The 20,013-nt window shown below is 33.4% G+C and overlaps 1 protein-coding gene across 1 annotated transcript in view; it reads right to left on the minus strand.

The window, feature by feature from the left end:
* KLHL1 (kelch like family member 1) overlaps window positions 1-20,013 on the minus strand; it is a 393,822-nt gene that overhangs the window by 117,468 nt on the left and 256,341 nt on the right. The window contains exon 6 of the mRNA XM_045978113.1: window positions 2,020-2,206. Within this exon, the coding sequence (XP_045834069.1) occupies window positions 2,020-2,206 (187 nt within the window). The remainder of the gene's footprint in view (window positions 1-2,019; window positions 2,207-20,013) is intronic.

Raw genomic sequence — 20,013 nt, forward strand, 5'->3', positions numbered from 1 at the left:
TGTATGGGCATTCTTCCTAGAGAATAGTTTCTTTCAAAATGAATTTCACCCATTTGACTTTAAAAACCACCACCATTTATAAAATCTGAGACTTGTGTATATTTATTGAAAGCCATGGAAATCAGGCTATTTACTTTTACAGAGAGAATGAACCTATTATAATGTTAAAATAAAGTTTGCATTCTTCTGCTATAAGAGATGACTATGTCATGTGGTGTATGTCATTTGGTATTTATTACTGTCATAAGGACAACATGGGTATAGGTTACTAGATTTGTTTTCTTAGCTTGAAAAATTTCTTTGGAATTTTAGTAAAAATTCTGATGATTTTTATCAGATTTGTATCTGGTATTTTCTATTTCACCACTTTAAAAAAAGGGATTTGAACCACACTTTTTGAAAATGTCTGACATGTTCTTTTATGTAATGACATATATTATGGAGGGGGAGAAGGAGGGAAAGAGAGATGAAGCCATTTCCCTACTTCCTAAAACAAGTTATTTACCCCCTTTAACTGACAGTGTTATATATACATAATATATAACATAGATATTGTATATACAAAATATATGTAAATGGAAATAGAAATTCTCTAGTGCTCATTTCATTTAATGTGATGATTACTAAAAATGAATGTTCCAGTAAACAGAAAGTAAACTTCTCAAAAAATTAGACTAGTGAAGACCGCCTAATGGCCACAAGGTATCTTCATGACAGACAAAAATATGGGATTATATGTCTTTCCTGATCAATTACTTAAATTGTTTTCTTTTAGCTGCTATATTGGGATCTCACTTCACAATGGTGAAGTAAGTTTTGTAGCTTCCTTTTTTATTTTTTATTTTTAGAGTTTATTTATTTATTTGAGAGAGAGACACAGAGAGCATGGGAGGGGCAGAGGGAGAGGGACAAGCAGACTCTGCTGAGCACAGAGCATAGACCTGAAGGTGGAGCTTGATCCCAGAATCCTGAGATCATGACCTGTGTCAAAACCAGGAGTTGGAGGCTTAAATGACTGAGCCACCAAGGAATCCCTTGTTGCTTCCTTCTATGTCTTTAATAACAAAATTCTTTAATAGAGATCAAACATGTACGTACAGTCTGTTGTTGTCAACTATGTATATTGTGGATTATGGCACCTGGGTGGCTCAGTCAGTTAAGAGTCTGCCTTTGGCTCAGGGTCCTGGGATGGACCCCCATTTCCAATTTAGCTCTCTGCTCAGCAGACAGTCTCTTTCTCCCTGTCCCTCTCCACTCTCCACCTGCCCCCAGCTCATGCTCTCTCTCTCTCAAATAAAAATCCTAATATATGTATTTATAAATATATATATAATTATATATATATATATAGTGGATAATTATATCACTTATCAGAAACAAATGTATGGCAGTCATATTTGTCTTGCGTACCACATAAGACAAGCTGAAGACAAATATTTACAGAAAGTTTTCCACGATCTATAGAAAAGTAAGAATAAAACCTTCAAATGTATGTGTTCAACTTTTAAATGAATCATTCACTTACTTCTGAAAGGCCTAATTGGTAATCACCATTAAGTTTTTAAAATATAACTGCCACTATGTATAGCTGTCTATTTATTTATTGGGCTTATATATGAGATTCTAAATGCCTCAAAAGAAACTCTGTTCTTCATAATATTGCTCTCAGCCAGCATGTGACCGACACATTACATTTTCTTTGCTTGGAATTGAAATACAGTTGTCAATATATCCAACACATTATTTGGCCTGTATTTTGTAAGTGCTTTAAATCCCCTTTTCATTTCATATGAAGTCTGGCCCATAATGCACAAGAGATAAAAGATTTAAAGATGAATAATAAGCAGAAACAGCAAACACAGACTGAAAATAAGAGGTGTTATTTGGATTTTTCCCTTACTATTAAAACTTAATGTAGAAAACATGTGAGTTTTGTTGGTATTATACAGATTACAGTATTCAGATCATGCCATGATATGATACAGGGTGTATATTATATAGAGATGAAGAATTGTATACCTTTGTTGTTATCCATTCCTCCTACTGCATACAGAGTTCCAACAGTAGATTTTCTAGGTTTAGTTCTTGGACTTTGCATTAAAGTTCTTCTTTCTGGCAATAGATGATACTTCATTGCTTCCAGAATCAACTTCTGACATTCCAGATCATTCTTAAATAATGCATGGTTTTCTAGGTCAGCCAGTATCTGTGAATAACACATAATCACTGTCAATAATGTTTTTATAGGAATGAGTATATGCCATCAGTAGTTAAAATTAGAAGCTTAATGCCTGTGATATTACCCATATATTGAGAGGGATGCAGAATGTAATACAACTAATTACACTGATAAATAAAAATAAGTGAGTGTAATGGAAGACCTTCCATGAGACGCAGAATGGATTTTATTTTCTATTCAATACTATTTATTGTCATTTTATGACACAGAGTTTAAAGGAACTTCCAGAAATCATTTTTTCCATTTCTTTTCCTCTTACGAAACCTGTTTATAAATTGAATATAGTTGGCTATGTTGGCCATAAACCTGTCTAGCAAAGGAAATTAAAAAATAACCTTTAACAAATTCATGGTAACAACCTTCATAAATTTCATTTATTTATTATTTTTTTAATTTTATTTATTTATTTGACAGAGATAAATCACAACTAGGCAGAGAGGCAGGCAGAGAGAGAGAGAGAGAGCAGCAGGCTCCCTGCTGAGCAGAGAGCCCGATGCGGGACTCGATCCCAGGACCCTGAGATCATGACCTGAGCCGAAGGCAGCGGCTTAACCCACTGAGCCACCCAGGTGCCCCAATTTCATTTATTTATTTTAAGATATTACAGGTATAATTTAAACCCTTTTTAAATTAAAAAAAATCAATAAAAATGAAAACAATTATTCTTATCTCTTTAAGGATGCAAGCAGATGGAAAGTAGTATATTAGACAAGGTAAAGTTTCCAATAGTGAAATTAAGAACTTTTATACCGAAAATCCAGCACCTGAGGGAGGAATAGAGTGAGATCAGCTGTTTGAAGCTGTAGTATGTGTCTATTTTGCTACATCAGGGTTTCATCCCCCCAGATTCTTTTGTGTACATTCTTTGAGCACATAAAAAACATCTTTTCTTTCCCTCCTCTTCTGTTTTTCTTTAGACTCTCTTTTTTTCTGGGTTCTTTCAGGATCACTTTCTCTTTCTTAATGAATGAATGTTTCATATCAAGTGACAGTTAAATCTGTCACATAAATTTAGAAAATTAAGAAGCTGAAAATTTAATATTAATACACTGACCTTTTCATCCACATTGATAAGAAACTTTACCACATCTGGACACAAATATGTATTGAGTGAATAAGTTAATATATAATAGCAGCATATAACTAAATAATTATATTTCACATTTAACCTTAATTAAGCAAATTTATTCAGCCATTGTGATGCATACATTGTTGGAGTTGACAAGAATAACATAAAAACACATAAGATAACAAATGTAACATGTGAGAAAGAACAATACCTTTGAGGCTGAATAGGAATGTAATGTATTAGAGCTACCAAAATACTTTGGAATATAGAAGGGAAGATGCTCAATTAAATTCTTGGCTTCATTGCATTTTTTATATACTGAAACCTTAGTTGCCTTCCTACCCACTTTCATTCTAAACACTAAACAAGAAGAAGAAGGTTTTTTTTTTTTAATGGTATGGAATAGGATATGAGATCTCTAATGGACTTTTTTTTTAAGGACTACTATTTTACTCTTTTAGTAACTAAAAAAAAAAAAAAAGAAATAAAGAAAAAAAGAAAGTAACCACCAAAGAGAATATCTATTTCCAATAATATCCTAGTGGTCTTTATAAAGTAAAAGAAAAAAAAAGTATTTTAATATGACTTTTGGTCATCTGGGTATCAAAGTAAGTTTGTGCTACATCTAAACCTTTTTCTCTCCATAAAAAGAAAACAATTAGGTTTTCTGGTGATAAATGCATATTTGGCTAAACTTGGCTCTCATCATTCTTCTCTTCTTCTCTCCCTTTTCACCTTCTTGGAGAAACCTGGGATTAGTTGATCATAAGAAACTATTATTTTATTGGCAGCACACTCTAGGAATATCTTATCCAGATAAACAGTTAAATACAAAATGAAAGGGGTAAAAAGAGAAAAAAAATTCAGAAAATAAAAGAAAAAATTCAAAAGATACATGCTTCTTTTCTGTATTTTTTTTTCTTGGAAAACTATAACTATTAATAAGTTTAACTAGAAGTTTGAGTAAGGGTTTAGGTTTTAGATAAACAGATTCATGGCATAAATGTAAATATTTTAGAAGTTTGACCTATGGGTACATAGTGTCACTTACATTAAAAGGAGCTCATACACTAGTCTCAATATGTAGATGACTCTTTTAACTAATTAGAGTGGATTTGTTTTAACTTAAAAACACCTCTATGCCTTCTTTTATATTTTTTCACCATGTTAAAAATAAGGTTAGTATAATATTTAAATAAATACAAGATGGGTTAATTTTTATATTTTAGACTTTAAAAAATTTGCACATTAGTTGTATGGGTTCAAAGTTATAATTTTTTTAAAAGATTTTATTTATTTGACGGAGATCACAAGTAGGCAGAGAGGCAGGCAGAGAGAGAGAGAGGAAGGGAAGCAGGGTTCCCCGTTGAGCAGAGAGCCTGATGCGGGGCTCGATCCCAGGACCCTGAGATCATGACCTGAGCTGAAGACAGAGGCTTTAACCCACTGAGCCACCCAGGCGCCCCTCAAAGTTATAATTTTTAATAAACAGTTTAGGATTACCAAAATGTAAAATTGTTTAGTAAGTGGTATCTTTCATAAAGGTTCAATCTTGTGAATTCTCGTAGTCCTGTATATCAAAAAGACCATCAATGTTGGCGTATAGTTTTTATTTCTTCTCAGAAAACCTTAAGACAATAGACTAATATTAAATTAATTTCAAAAGATTAGTTTTTAAATACAGTTTTGATTTCTAAGAAAAGTCACATTAGTCACTGAAATATTTCTAATTTTTCCTGGTTCCTTATTTTATGTATATATAAAATGGACATAAATTAACAGAATGTGCAGCATGATAAAGCCAACCTTAAAAATATAATATTATTACCTACTTGAATGGCTAAGTATCTATATATTTCTAAATACATAATGCAGAGATAAATAAGGATCCTTTCAAATTTTTCATTAAAAATAGAAAATTTAGGGAATTTCACCAAAATACAGTATCAGAGGACAGTCAACCCTAAGTGCCTACATTTATAATACTTTCAAATAATAATTTTAAAGGGAAATTAATTGTTCAATGTTCATAGATGTATGCATAATGAAAAATATTATAAATTATTTCAAAGTATGACAAGGAAGATATACAAAATAAAACTAAAATTTATAATTGAATTCTATAAAATAACCAAGGTATTCTGTACTTAAATATTTTTTCCTTTAAGTAACATAACATTGTATAAAATTTCTTAATTTTATCATACCCCTAATCATTTGACAATTTTTAATTTTTTTTAATTTTGAAAGAAATTAAATTTTTCATAATTGCTTTTACTTATTTTGTGTATTTTCAAATTATTATTATTATTGCTTATGGATAGTATGACTGTGTCTATATTTTATCTCCTCTGACAACATTTTTTACCACTACCATTTCAACCCAAATTAAGACACAAATTCAGAAAAATAAAATAGTTAAGCTATCTTTAAAATTTGAACTATCATTAGATTTCCAGCAGTAATCTAAGATTCACACAATTATTGCTCTTCCCTATCAAAGGAATATTTTTTATATTCAATTTTAGTGAAATCTAAACTATTGTGACAGCTCCTTTTCCACTCAAATTTAGAAAATATATCGATATGTTTCAAAAATTATATATTACTTAGAAACATACTCATGTTTACACATAAGAATTTGTACAACAGTCGTCTGCAAATTAGATTTTGTATCTAGGATACTACCAACCAATATCCCTTCTTTTTTTTTTTTTTTTTTTCCAATATCCCTTCTAATCAAGAATAATCGTAATATAATTTACTTTACAATTTCAAAAATCTTGGATGTTTCATAAAATCTTCACTGTTAGTATGTTCTTACACTTAGAATAATCACTGACTACATCATAAATTGTGTACTAAACCTCAAGGAAAGATACTACTCTCTCCAAAGAATAATGTTCAAAATATTTTGTCAACCAGAAGAGATATGAGAAATCAAAATATCCTGAGACTCAATAAGAAGGACATCATAGGGTTTAATAACAACATTACATAAAATTCTAATGGGTTCATCAATGTCAGTGAGGCAGTCACTTTGCAAATATGCCCTGACTCCCTATATCACCTTGGTAGGTTTTCTTTGGGACTAAATAATGATCTGCAAGTTAAAGGGTAAACCTTTAGAATGGAATAGAACACGGTCAAGAAACATGTATGATATTCAGAATTGACTAATACAAAAAATCAGAATTATTTATCCATTTATACCTAGAATTCTCAACAATAACTTTGTTAGAGCACATTCCAGTTGCCAGCAATGTCATGAATTTTGATTAGATATGTTCTTTGCAATTGTATGTATTAAAACATTGTTACTGTCTTTTTGCATACTCTTTGTAAAGTTCCATTGGCTTTTATTACTACACTTTGGGGGGAAAAAAGGAAATTCAATTATTAAAACACTATTTCTTAAAAGTGCCCATTACATTTGTCATTAAAATACCAATAATTTGAGAAATTCCACCATGTGCTTAAAATAGCTACACTTAGCAACGTGAAAATATGGATAAATGTTTTAATCTATATATAATTATATATTTATATATATATAAATAATGTTTTAATCAATATATAATTGCACATAGATATTCATCAAACTGCAGGTTTCCAACAGTATTTATGTGACTTTACTTCAAATACCTCAATGCTTCAAATGCAATACATTGGAAATTATGACTCTAAAAAAAGTATTGCTTCATGAAAATGGAATACATTATTCAAGTATCTAGAGTTTGCATTGTTTTTCCCACCTTCCAATAAGAAAATAGAATAAATTGTCATATAATTCAGAAAAAAAATTCTCTTATCTTTATATTTTTCCATAATATGTCAAAGAAAATACTCTGTTGGTTAGAATCTTTGTCATGATTCTCTGCACTAACTTACATGTATAGATACTTCTCTAACTCTGTAAATAACTTTCTTATATCACAAGCAAACAAAATCAAATGCATGAATTTATCTGAGCTGCATGACCTACTCTTATTACATAAAGGGCATAGTACTCTAATTTTATAACAAAAATCAAAATATTTATATTATAAAATTTGTAGATTGCATTACAGACTTTTTTCTGGGTGATTTCTATCTTATTTTATTTTTTAAATTAAATTAAATTTTTTTTCAGTGTTTCAAGATAAATTGATTATGCACCACACCCAGTGCTCCGTGCAATACGTGCCCTCCTTAATATCCACCACCAGGCTCACCCCACACCCCACGTTTCTCAGAGCCCACAGTTTATCCTGGTTCATCTCCCCCTCCAATTTCCCCCAACTCACTTCTCTCCACCTCCTAATGTCCTCCATGTTATTCCTTATGCTCCACAAGTAAAGGAAACCATATGATCATTGAATCTCTCTGCTTGACTTATTTCACTCAGCATAATCTCCTCCACACCTGTCCATGTTGATACAAAAGTTGGGTATTCATCCTTTCTGATGGAGGCATAATATTCCATTGCATATAAGGACCATATCTTCTTTATCCATTCATCTGTTGAACGGCATCTTGGCTCTTTCCACAGTTTGGTGGACTGTGGCCATTGCTGCTATGAACATGGGGTATAGATGTCCCTTCTTTTCATTACATCTGTATCTTTGGGGTAAATACCCAGTAGAGCAATTGCAGGGTCATAGGGTAGATCTATTTTTAATTTCTTAAGAAATCTCCACAGACTTTTAAAAATATCATAAAATAGTGCTATTTAGGAGATAGAAATTATAGTGTTATATTCCTATCATGTTAATGACTGGAAACAAGAAAAATATCTATGTTGTAAGGTGTTTCTTAAGGAAGAGTAATACTGCATGAATGAAGACGTAATTTGAAAGGCAAGGTGACTAACAGGATTTGTACAAAGCATAGAAAACACATCTGTACCTTTTGTCTGGTCAGGGAGTCCATTGGAACATGGAGTGCAATAATGGAAAAACACCTAAAGTAAGATAAGTTTAAACTTACTGTGGACCAAAGGAAGTATTAACTCTTCTAACACTATATCCTTGGGCTATCAAGGTTATGAAAACAGTCTCACATTCATAACAGTGTGCCAAATTTCATACACTGCACATTATTTCATAATATTTCAGACTTTTGTTTTGCTACTGGGTATTGTGCTAAAAAATCTACTCACAGAATCTGAATCTATAAAACAAAATTGATTCCTATTAGAAGTGACAGTCCTTAAAGAAAAAGTGACAGTTTCATACATAGTCTTTCAAGTTCTCTGCTTGACAGAATGAATAGGATGAATGATAAAATATTATCATATGCCATAAGCTGCAAGAAAAAATGATTTTCTACTTCAATATCTTATAAATAGGTCTGAGACAATAAATTTTCAGGTATTTTTATTAAATGGTTTCTCAGACAGAGAAACAGTGATTTAATGAGCACTCTCAGTGCTACATGAGCCCAGAGCCTTTTGAATTGTCAGTATACCGTGCCAGGGAGTGGAGAGAGTTAAGTTATCAGAGAACTCTGTAGCAGCATAATTAATGAGGAGCTCCCAGGTAGAGTTGTTCTGCATTGCAAGGGAAGATATAAACTGCCTCATGCCTAGAGAGCTTTTCTATATATTTCCTCTCTCTCAGATAGAATTTCAGAGACATAGATGGAAGAAACTGGACAACTCCTTTGACAACTTGGAATATTAAGTTAGTTGGTGCACCAATGCTAGCAACACCTCAATGGTTGCAATTTGAGTATATGCTAGGACTGGAACAGCCTAACCTTCCACAAAAGGAGCTGACTCAGCTCTGGCAAGGATATCAATCTACAGCCTGAAAGAAACTCATTGACATGAGTAGATAGGTCCTTAATGTACATTTAAAATCCCATTTATATCCATTGAAAAGAATTTTGGCAAAGAATAGCATCATAACATATTAAGAGACAGAAATATCTTCTTATCCTTTCTATTGGCACAATCACTGTTCTGACTAAACTCCTTGAAGATATTATTTATATTTTTAAATAAATGAGAAAGTAGATACAGTGAGTTTTTCAAGTCTCCTCCTGTACAGTCATTTCAAAATGAAAACACAAATTACTGACATGTTCATGCTACGATCAGATACATCTGAATAATTCTTGCTCAGATATTTGAAAAGAAAGCACATGCAAAATAAGGACGAGGTTCATTAATTTTATTCTGAATACAGAATATTTTGAATTCTGAATATTTGATTCCTTGAGATGAAAAATATTTGGCTGAACTGAGTACAAATAAAGAATAATAATAACAATCACAATGAGTAGAGATCATAAAATTAACTCAGATGATGGTAGTTATTAGTGACAAATGATATGGGGTTTAATGCTGCTAATTTATAATTAATTTTTAGTTATTTAACATAGATCGGCTATTCTTTTTTTTTTTTTTTTTTTTTTTTAATTTTTTTTATTTTATTTAACAGAGAGAGATCACAAGTAGGCAGAGAGGCAGCAGAGAGAGAGGAGGAAGCAGGCTCCCCGCGGAGCAGAGAGCCCGACGCGGGGCTCGATCCCAGGACCCCGAGATCACGACCCGAGCCGAAGGCAGCGGCTCAATCCACTGAGCCACCCAGGCGCCCCTAGATCGGCTATTCTAAAGGTAGTTTGAAAGCTCAAAATTTCTAAAACTGAAATAAGTGATTACATGCCCTACATGAACATCATCTTCCCCCAGAAAAATTTCATTGCATCCTAGGTAGGTTCTGGACCTTGTACACATTCAATCATTCATTCATTCACTTAGCAAATATGTAGTCAGCACCTGTTTTGTGCCAGGTGTTATAATAGCTCCCAGATACCTGCGACCTCTCTCACCACTAATCAGTTCTACTCAAGCTTATCCTCCTCCCCACCTCTTAGAATACTTTTGTTAATTTACCCATGTCTAGCTATATTCTAAAGCTTGCATTGGTTTATATTGCTTCCAGGACATTGTATCATATCTTCAGACTAGCAGGCCAAAAATACAACTTAATTTTAGCTATTCGGTCACTCCATTTTAGCTATTCGGTCACTCTCCAAGATACCTCATGTGTCTTTTTCTGTATTTCATCTTTTAGCTTTTCAGACCTCTTTCTTCTGGTCCTAATGGATCCTGCCCTTTTTCAAAGTAATATTGGTAATGCATTTTCCCTCTGGGGCTTCTATCAAAATATAATCCAATCTTCAGAGTCCAGTGTACATTCTATTACTTCCACAAGGATTTCCCTCATTGTTCAGGCCACAATCAACACAATTTGTTTTTCTCGGTGGTATCAGACTTTAATGAGTTGACATCTGTGTAGTTACTTAGGGGCTTCATATGCATGCTAGTCATAAGTTTGTAGGAAGCCAGAAAAAAATATCTGCCACCCCTTGTTGAATTCCACTAACAAGGTTACAGTCTCCTAGGAATTGCTCAATAACTATGTAAGTGATCGATCACTTACTCTAATTAGAATATCTATTAATTTATTTTAAACAACACATCTAGTATTGAAGTTTGAAAATATATAATGTATAGGCAGAAATATATTCAATATCACATCTCAAATTACATGCATAAATTAATCATCTTCATAAATATGTATGGTCTTTCAGAAACATCTTTGCTTAACAACCAGCAAAACATCTACATTTCTAAATAATTTATCTCAGACTCAGCTGATGGCATGCTTATTTCCAGTCACAGTCAATAGCAAAACTCTATTACACAAATAATTCGGGCTCTTGGACATTACTGTAAGGTGATTTGACTCGTAACCAACTCCCAACCAAGAAGCACTGAGCTTGGATATTCCACTGACAATTCAAACTACACACTTAAATCCAAACTTATTCTTTAGTATTTAGTATTCTTCTTTTTTTTTTTTTAAAGATTTTATTTATTTATTTGACAGAGAGAGATCACAAGTAGCAGAGAAGCAGGCAGAGAGAGAGAGAGGGAAGCAGGCTCCATGCTGAGCAGAGAGCCCGATGTGGGACTCGATCCCAGGACCCTGAGATCATGACCTGAGCTGAAGGCAGCGGCTTAACCCACTGAGCCACTCAGGCGCCCCCATTCTTCTTCTTATATTGACTTATTCCTTCTGGTTTTCTGTTGATGGATTACAGTATTTCTTTACCTGTACTTCTGTTTTAAGCTACTTCTTTTTAAATGGATTCAAAATGTTGGAAAATATAGCATGTGAATAAATATTCTCAAAGTGCGTCTTTCTTACTGAGACCCCTTGATAATTCAATCAAGACTTATTCCACTGATAATTCTACTTAGAAAAGTTTATCTTCTTAGTCAAGCCCATTCCAAAGAGTCATCAAATATTATTATTATAATACTGCCTAATATCCTTTCATTCCACTATTCCCTTCTCCTTCCAAAAGTCACTTTGCCAGATGATATTAACTCTTTTCTATTTTTTTGAAGATTTTATTTATTTATTTAACGCAGAGAGACAAGGAAAGACGGAACACAAGCAGGAGGAGTGGAAGAGGGAGAAGCAGGCTCCCCACCCAGCAGGGGCTCTGGATCATGACCTGAGCTGAAAGCAGACGCTGAGGACTGAGCCACCCAGGCACCCTAAGAAAGATTAAAAATTTTAATTCTTTTATGTGACATAAGAAATCATATGCAGAATTCAGATTACTTCCACATAGTGTCCTGGAACATATACATTCATCATTTACTTCTTATTGTCTTATTTTAATTCTTTGCATTACAGTTGAATACAGTTAAAAGCATTCCTTTATGTAACTTAAAACACTGAGTTTAGGCTCATTTCTCATTATACCTCCAGCACAACCTTCTGCTTTGTAAAAGCTGTTCTATATTCACTGTCCCCCACATGAGCAATTTCTTTATTTCATCTTTAATGTGATTTTTCATCTTGGATCTATCTGAGTCTTAGTTTTTCTGTTATTTGCCATCCTATTTTTCAAGAAGGTAATTGATAACACAATGTTCCCTGACTAACCATAGTTAACAAGCACAATACACTAAGTGTAAGGGTCATTCTAAAATATACTTTCATTGAGAGGGATAAATCTGCAAGTGGCCTACACACAATATCTAAAAAGAAGTAAATGTCTTAAGCCTATAAAGAACATCTGGTGCTACCAGAAATATTGAAAATTCTTCTGCTTCTCCCTGTTCTGTCTCAGAGTAGTTAATGCTGATGGTAAGAAACAAATGATGCTTCTGGAAGTTCTTTGACACATATCTGCAGGAAAGCAATCAAAGGGACCATATTTAGTTTACTCTGGAAAACTAGATCTCCTGATTTCTATTATAATAACATGCACAGTATTAAATTTTTATTTTGCTTTAGTACTGTCTCAATTTTCTTAAATAAAAACTTTCCATTTCTCTCACACTAATTATAAGGTATGAGTCAGTATTTCACTTCCCTTCTTCCACTAAAAGATGGAGAAAGAATTTTAATCACTGCATATTTGCAGATTTCCAGCTTTCTTTAGATTTACTCTGATCAAAGTCCAACATATCTCTTTTGATCATCATCAGTGTGATACGTTCCTGTGAAAACATCAGGGTGGATGCATCTTGCAAGTCAATAAGGGATTAAAATAATTCTCCCAAGGAAAGCTAATTCCAATGGGCATACACTCTGCCTGTGGAGTTTCTAAAGTTTAGGTATGAAATAAGTTGTTCAAACATTTTATTGAACAAACTTCAAGGATAAGGGAAAATATAAGCATGAATATTAATATTAAGGGCAATTAAAATAATTGAAATTGTCAAACCCCATGTCAGACCCTTTAGAGTATGCAAAAAATAATATATCTGTTCCTAACTTTGATATTTCACAATATAATTTATATTTTAATGGCGTAATATATAATATAATTTATAATATAATGGAGCATATGGTTATGATATTCTAGTACTCACAGCTATGCAAAAGTATATAATGTTGTGCTGAGAAGATTATTATATCTGCATCCAACATCCCAGTTTTCAGTTGGTTGACTTTTTCAAAACAGGAATCATTAAACCATTCACTCTTCTTTTCCTTACTTATAACCCTCCTAGGCTTGCATAACAGTTGAAAGTCATTTCACGAAGCAGCATTAATCAGTTAATGTGTAGATGTACAGGAAGATAATTGTTTAAAGTGGTATTCACCATATCCAGCAATTCCACTTCTGGGTCCTTATCCAAAGAAAACAAAAACACTAACTTGAGGGAGTATCTGCACCCTCATAGTCATTGAAGCATTAGCATTATTTATAATAGTGGAGACATGGAAACAACCTAAGTGTCCATTGAGAGATGAATGGATAAAGAAGATGTTATGTGTATATATGTAGGAATATATTCATCTCTATGAAAGAAGGAAATCCTGCCATTTGTGACAACATAGATGGACTTTGAGCCCACTATGCTAAGTGAAATGAGTCACAAAGACAAAGACAAATACTGTATGATTTCACTAATATGTGCGGTCTTAAACACACACACATAAAAAACCAACCAAACAAAAACCAAACTCATAGATACAGAGAACAGATTAGTGGTTGCCAGAGGTGGAGGAAGGTGGTGGGAGAAATGGGTGAAGGTAGTCAAAAGGTACAAGAAACATGGTCAAAGTACTCTAGGAAATAAGAAGATAGGCTTAAACATGTGCTACATGTTAAAGGAATACTTACAATAGGGTTCCTTCTTTAAACCAAATCAATAAAATAAGTGCCTATTTGCCAGGCATGGAAAATAATAAAGGCTATTTCAAGAAAAAAGGTCATACGTACAGAAGAATGAAAGGAAGTCAAGTAGAATCCAAACTAATGACATTTATTCAAAATACACTGTTCAGGGAGAGTCTATTCTTAATAAAATATTTCTCTCTTATCTCTCTATTTATTTCAATCTCCATTCATCCATCCATCCATCTAAACTTCCTTCCTTATATATGAAGCCAGACTTGTAATCATATAACTCTAATGTTCTTATGAATCCTCTCTCTTTTTCTTTCATTCAACACGTCAAATCCACTGGACATACATGTAGTATGTAACTTTCAAGAAATGTCTAGAATATATTTACTACTACAACCCTGGGACAAGCTAACATCCTCACCTGGACAATTATAAAACCTCCTGACTAGTATACGTGCTTATAGTCTGCCCTTTTAGTATTGGTTATTTTCATTTGCTTCCTTGTCATTCAGTTTGCACTATTCTCTGTCCAGTTCCATTCCTTGTGAAGCTGAACCTTCTGGGACAGCATCACCTGCCTCCCTTGCTGATTTGCTTTTGGCTAGCTCCAGCCAATGGGACTTATAACCAGAAAGTCAGGTGGTGGAAATGAATGTAAGTATATTTCTTCCCAACTTTCTGCATGATGTGGCTGTAGTGGTGTCTCTTTATGACTACAGCTCAAGTAGGGCAGCCACTCTGCCATAGCTCTGATCTTTCTGAACTATGTAGTAAGATTTCTTCCATCATCACCTTGGTTCAGGTTCCCTGAGTCCTCAACATCCTTTGTTCATTTCCTGAACACTGGCCACACCTCTGTAAGTAGTGCCTTCATTAACATATCTTCATATGAATCATTTTGGGTAAATTGGATCTCCTGCTGGGATCTTAGCTATTGCACTATTATATAGTTTATTTTTCAGACACTAGCTAGAATACTCCTTTTAAGATAGAGTTATTCTCTACTTTTGAATACATTTGAATATTTCCACAGTAAAAAATAAGAAAAAAAAACGGAATATATATTTTCTCTGCTCAAAATCCTGCAGTGGCTTTCTATAGTTAGCATAAAAGCTAAACTCCCTGTGAGCATCTAAGCCTTACATTATCTATCCCCTGAACACTTCCGACTTCATCGTCCACACCCCTGCCACCCTGTCCAAAGAACTCTACCTTGGCCTCTTTGCTGTTCCTTCTTCCTGGAACACTCTTTTGCCTCATATCTATTTGGTTTTTCCCTCATTTCTTTTGTCCTGCTCAAAGTCACTTTTTCATAAAGGACTTCCCTGAACAGCCTACCTAAATTGGTAACTCCAAACACTCTCTCACCTTGACTTATTTTCTTTAATTCATAATTATTTTCACTGTCTGAGTTATTTTTTTGGATGCCTGTTGCCCCCCTCATCCTATGCTCCCCTTCCTGCTAAAATGTGAGCTGCATTAGAGTGAAGAATGGTTTATTTGATGCAATGCTAAACACAAAGGGCATACTCCAGCGTATAGGTGGCTCTTAGAAAGTCTTTATGAAATGTGTGAGTGAGTGAGTGAATTAATAAATGAAGAGATTTCTAGACTAACTTTTCACCTAATGACTGACTCTGGTATTATTAATGGTAGCATTTTGAAATTTTTATTGTTTTCCCTGTTAGTATGTATGTATGATTTGCCTTTTAATCAATATCTATAAAGTGAATTTATGTTTTAAAAAATTCATTCTGGAGGCATTATGAAGAATGGATATAGGTGGAGAAACAGGTCACTACAGTTGGATGATTACCATTGAGTCCATTGCAAAAAAAAAGAAAAAAAAAGAAAGATAAGTTCAAATCTAAAGGTAATAATATACATGGAAAGAAGAGGTTTAGAACATTTTAAAGCACCACATTTACAAAAAAAAAAAAAAGCTTGGTGGCACGTGGAGTAAGAAGACAATAGCTGTCAATAAGGACTTTATTTAAAGAGGTAACACATATCTAGTCATTGCTTCTGGAGATGACATCAGTACCAGATGCCATTTCAGTCTTCTAAAAAAGTGACCAATTAGATGAAATGGGCATTTACCATTCAAATTGATCTTTATATTTCAAGCAGGACTTATTTATCTTATTTAAACCCAATTTTATATATATATATATATATATATATATATATATATATATATATGCATATACAGGAAATAATGAGCATTAGCATGAATATTAGCATGAGGTGAAATCTAATGGTCAAGATAAAATCCCATCTTTTATTTTTATAATAGATGAATGTTATGAGTGACTGCTCACTGTAACCAGGTTTTAGGTGTTCCTTGTGATTAAATATTCATTACTCCCTAAATCTTACCATATACTTGCCATCTCTTATTCTAGCTTCCTTTTGAAAAGAGTATAACAGTTATGCTGATTTGTAGCAAATTGGGAAGTTGTTTAATGGTTTGGAAAACCCCCACAGCTGACTGAATTGAGAATAACACACTCATTATTATTTATGGCTCTATTTCCAGGTCTTTATAGGTCAGCTTATTGAATTCACTGAATATGCTGCTTTTCCAGCTCAGCAAAGCCAATTTTGCAGGCTACTTAATGGTAGATAGACTCATAGCAATGGAAGAGAGCCTATTTCTTTAAATATAAACACATCTAGAGTGCCATTAATTTAGGATAATTTACTCTAAATGAAAATCTATTGTTTATTAACCTTTTTCATGAAGAGTTCCAAAACTTTAAAAAATAATAACAACCAAGAATCATGCTTCCCTAATGTGTCCTGTAGATCATTCTTTCCATGAGACTTTAAGTCATTACTTGAAATAAGTTTTTCTTCAGAAAAGCCATGAATTTAAGTGAGTTTCTTTATTAAGAGATTATTTTGACAATCCATATTACAAAATTTAAAAGGAGGGGTTATGGCAAATGGGTTTATTTTCCTTTTTTTTTTTTTTTTAAAGATTTGATGTATTTATTTGACATAGAGAGTGAGAGAGAGCATAATCAGGGGGAGCAAGCAGGTAGAGGGAGAGGGAGATACTTAACCAGCTGAGCCACCCAGGTGCCCTGCAAGATGGGTTTATAAATTTTTTTTTTAACATGATACACTTGGTGATGAATACTTTTAAGTACTATTTGTCCATGGTTAAAGTGTTAGAAAATGCTAGTTTACACCAAATCTATTTCAGAGATCAAATGTAGATATAATAAGAAAGCCTAATAATTCAAACACAGAGCATGTTTTGTTGTTGTTTTAGTAATTTATAATTTTAATATCAAAATTTGCCCCTTTATTCCATGGGAAATATGGGATATTTTGGCTTAAAGAGCACATATTTAATCCTTATACTCTGTCTGTCTTCAAAAAAAAATAAATCTTAAGAAAGATAGTCTATCAAATAATTTTTTTCAGATAATTTTTAAATGAAATAATATTTTACACATTTTGAGGAAAATAACACAAACCTTTAAATACAGAGTTACTGGTCATGAATTCCATAGTATAATGCATGAAAATTTAAAAATAGATAATGAAGGTATTGCTTTTTAATCTGTCTTCTCTTTATTTCTAATTTCTGGTTGTCACTGATGAAATCTCCACCACCCACAATCCTGATTTGCTTAAGTTAATTATTGCAGCTCTTTGTCTCACCATGAACATCAGAAATATATATGTAAATGATACCAGAAAAGAAAAGAATAATAGAATATGACTCACATTATATATATGTAAGGAAGGGTAGAGGGAGAGAGAGAATCTCAAGCAGGCTCCAGCTCAGTGCAGAGCCTGACTTGGGAATGGATCTTACCACCCTGGGAACATGACCTGAGCCCAAATCAACTCTGATGCTTAACCCACTGAGCCACCCATGTGCCCCTACAATATTTTTTTAAAAGCTATTTTTCAGTTGACATAATTTTTACTTTTTAAATGTTCTTCAAAATAAAAGTATATTTTTTGCTTTAAATTTAGTAATTAAATTTGATCTTTAGTTCCATCCACGTCGTCGCAAATGGCAAGATTTCATTTCTTTTGATGGCTGCATAGTATTCCATTGTGTATATATACCACATCTTCTTTATCCATTCATCTGTTGATGGACATCTAGGTTCTTTCCATAGTCTGGCTATTGTAGACATTGCTGCTATAAACATTCGGGTACACGTGCCCCTTCGGATCACTATGTTTGTATCTTTAGGGTAAATACCCAGTAGTGCAATTGCTGGGTCATAGGGTAGTTCTATTTTCAACATTTTGAGGAACCTCCACGCTGTTTTCCAGAGTGGTTGGATCATGCTTAGTGAAATAAGTCAATCGGAGAAAGACAACTATCATATGATCTCCCTGATATGAGGACATGGAGAAGCAACATGGGGGGGTAGGGGGATAGGAGAAGAATAAATGAAACAAGATGGGATTGGGAGGGAGACAAACCATAAATGACTCTTAATCTCACAAAACAAACTGGGGGTTGCTGGGGGGAGGTGAGATTGGGAGAGGGGGAGCGGGCTATGGACATTGGGGAGGGGAGGCGAACCATAAGAGACTATGGACTCTGAAAAACAACCTGAGGGTTTTGAAGGGTCAGGGGTGGGAGGTTGGGGGAACAGGTGGTGGGTAATGGGGAGGGCACGTTTTGCATGGAGCACTGGGTGTTGTGCAAAAAGAATGAATACTGTTACGCTGAAAAAATAAATAAAATGGAAAAAAAAATTTGATCTTTAAATATCTATTTATTAAATAATTATTCCATGCCAATAGAGTTATTTTAGTGGAAAAACAGGTCCTCAGAAGCATACTTGACATATTTTATTTGTTTGTTTGTATATTTATTTACTTATTTATGTTCTTTAAAGATTTTATTTTTTTTTAAGTAACCTCTACAGACAAGGGGCTAGAGCCTATGACCCCTATATCAAGAGTTACACATTCTGTTAACTGAGCCAACTAGGTGCTCCATACCTGAAATATAACTATACGTTACTAATTTGTTCAGGGAAATTTTTTTTTTTTAATTACAACGAAATTAGGCTTGGTGGTAAATTATCTACCTTTCCACCTGAGATATAACATGAAAAATTGAAATGTTCAGAGTCTCCGTTGTCTTTTGTACTCTAGGTGTCATGATGACAGTTAATACCTCACCAGGTGCTTCAGGCTCAGATGTAAGAGTGAAAATATGTTTTGTTTGTTTGTTTGATAGCTTACTCTCATAGGTGGAAAAAAAATCTGTTTTGAGTGTTAGAATTCCTAAATTCTATTGTATATGCATCAGTGAGTTTTTAAATTTAAAATATTATCTAAGATAGTTTGCTTTAATTCTCAGAGCCTCAATTTCTCCCGGAAAAATATTAGGGAGCTAGTTTTGAAGGTCGTTTCTGCAATAAAAATGTGAAAGTAAGGTAGATACACATTTTAGTATGATGTCATGTGATCATTCACATATTTTCCCTGGTGATTATGGAAAAATAAATTATAAGCTGATCTGAATTGGCCTGATAAGGAAGCCAACAGTGGTTTGAAAATACTGTAGTGGGTGCCTGGGTGGCTCAGTGGTTAAGCCTCTGCCTTCGGCTCAGGTCATGATCTCAGGGTCCTGGGATTGAGTCCCGCAACAGGCTCTCTGCTCTGCGGGGAGTCTGCTTCCTCCTCTCTCTCTCTCTGCCAACCTTTCTGCCTTCTTGTGATCTCTGTCTGTCAAATAAATAAATAAAATATTAAAAAAAGAAAATACTGCAGTAAACATAACTTCAAATTAACAAAGTTTAAAAAAATCACACTAGTGTTTCATAAATTATTATTTGGATTAAAAGAAAAAGTAATATGCCCACTTAGTGAATTCTACTTGATGAATTTAAATTATGGAAGACTAAGAATTTCTGATAATAGCAAACTCAGAATTATTTTCTTTAACTTAAAATTCAACACATAGAAAGTAAATAAAATATTCTTCAATTTATCAGGAGTACTGAATTGGAATATTTGATGTATTTGTGGGAAATATTTAATTAACATGTACTCCATTTTCTTA

Source organism: Meles meles, chromosome 14, assembly GCF_922984935.1.
Source record: "Meles meles chromosome 14, mMelMel3.1 paternal haplotype, whole genome shotgun sequence".
NCBI classification, from domain to species: Eukaryota; Metazoa; Chordata; class Mammalia; order Carnivora; family Mustelidae; genus Meles; species Meles meles.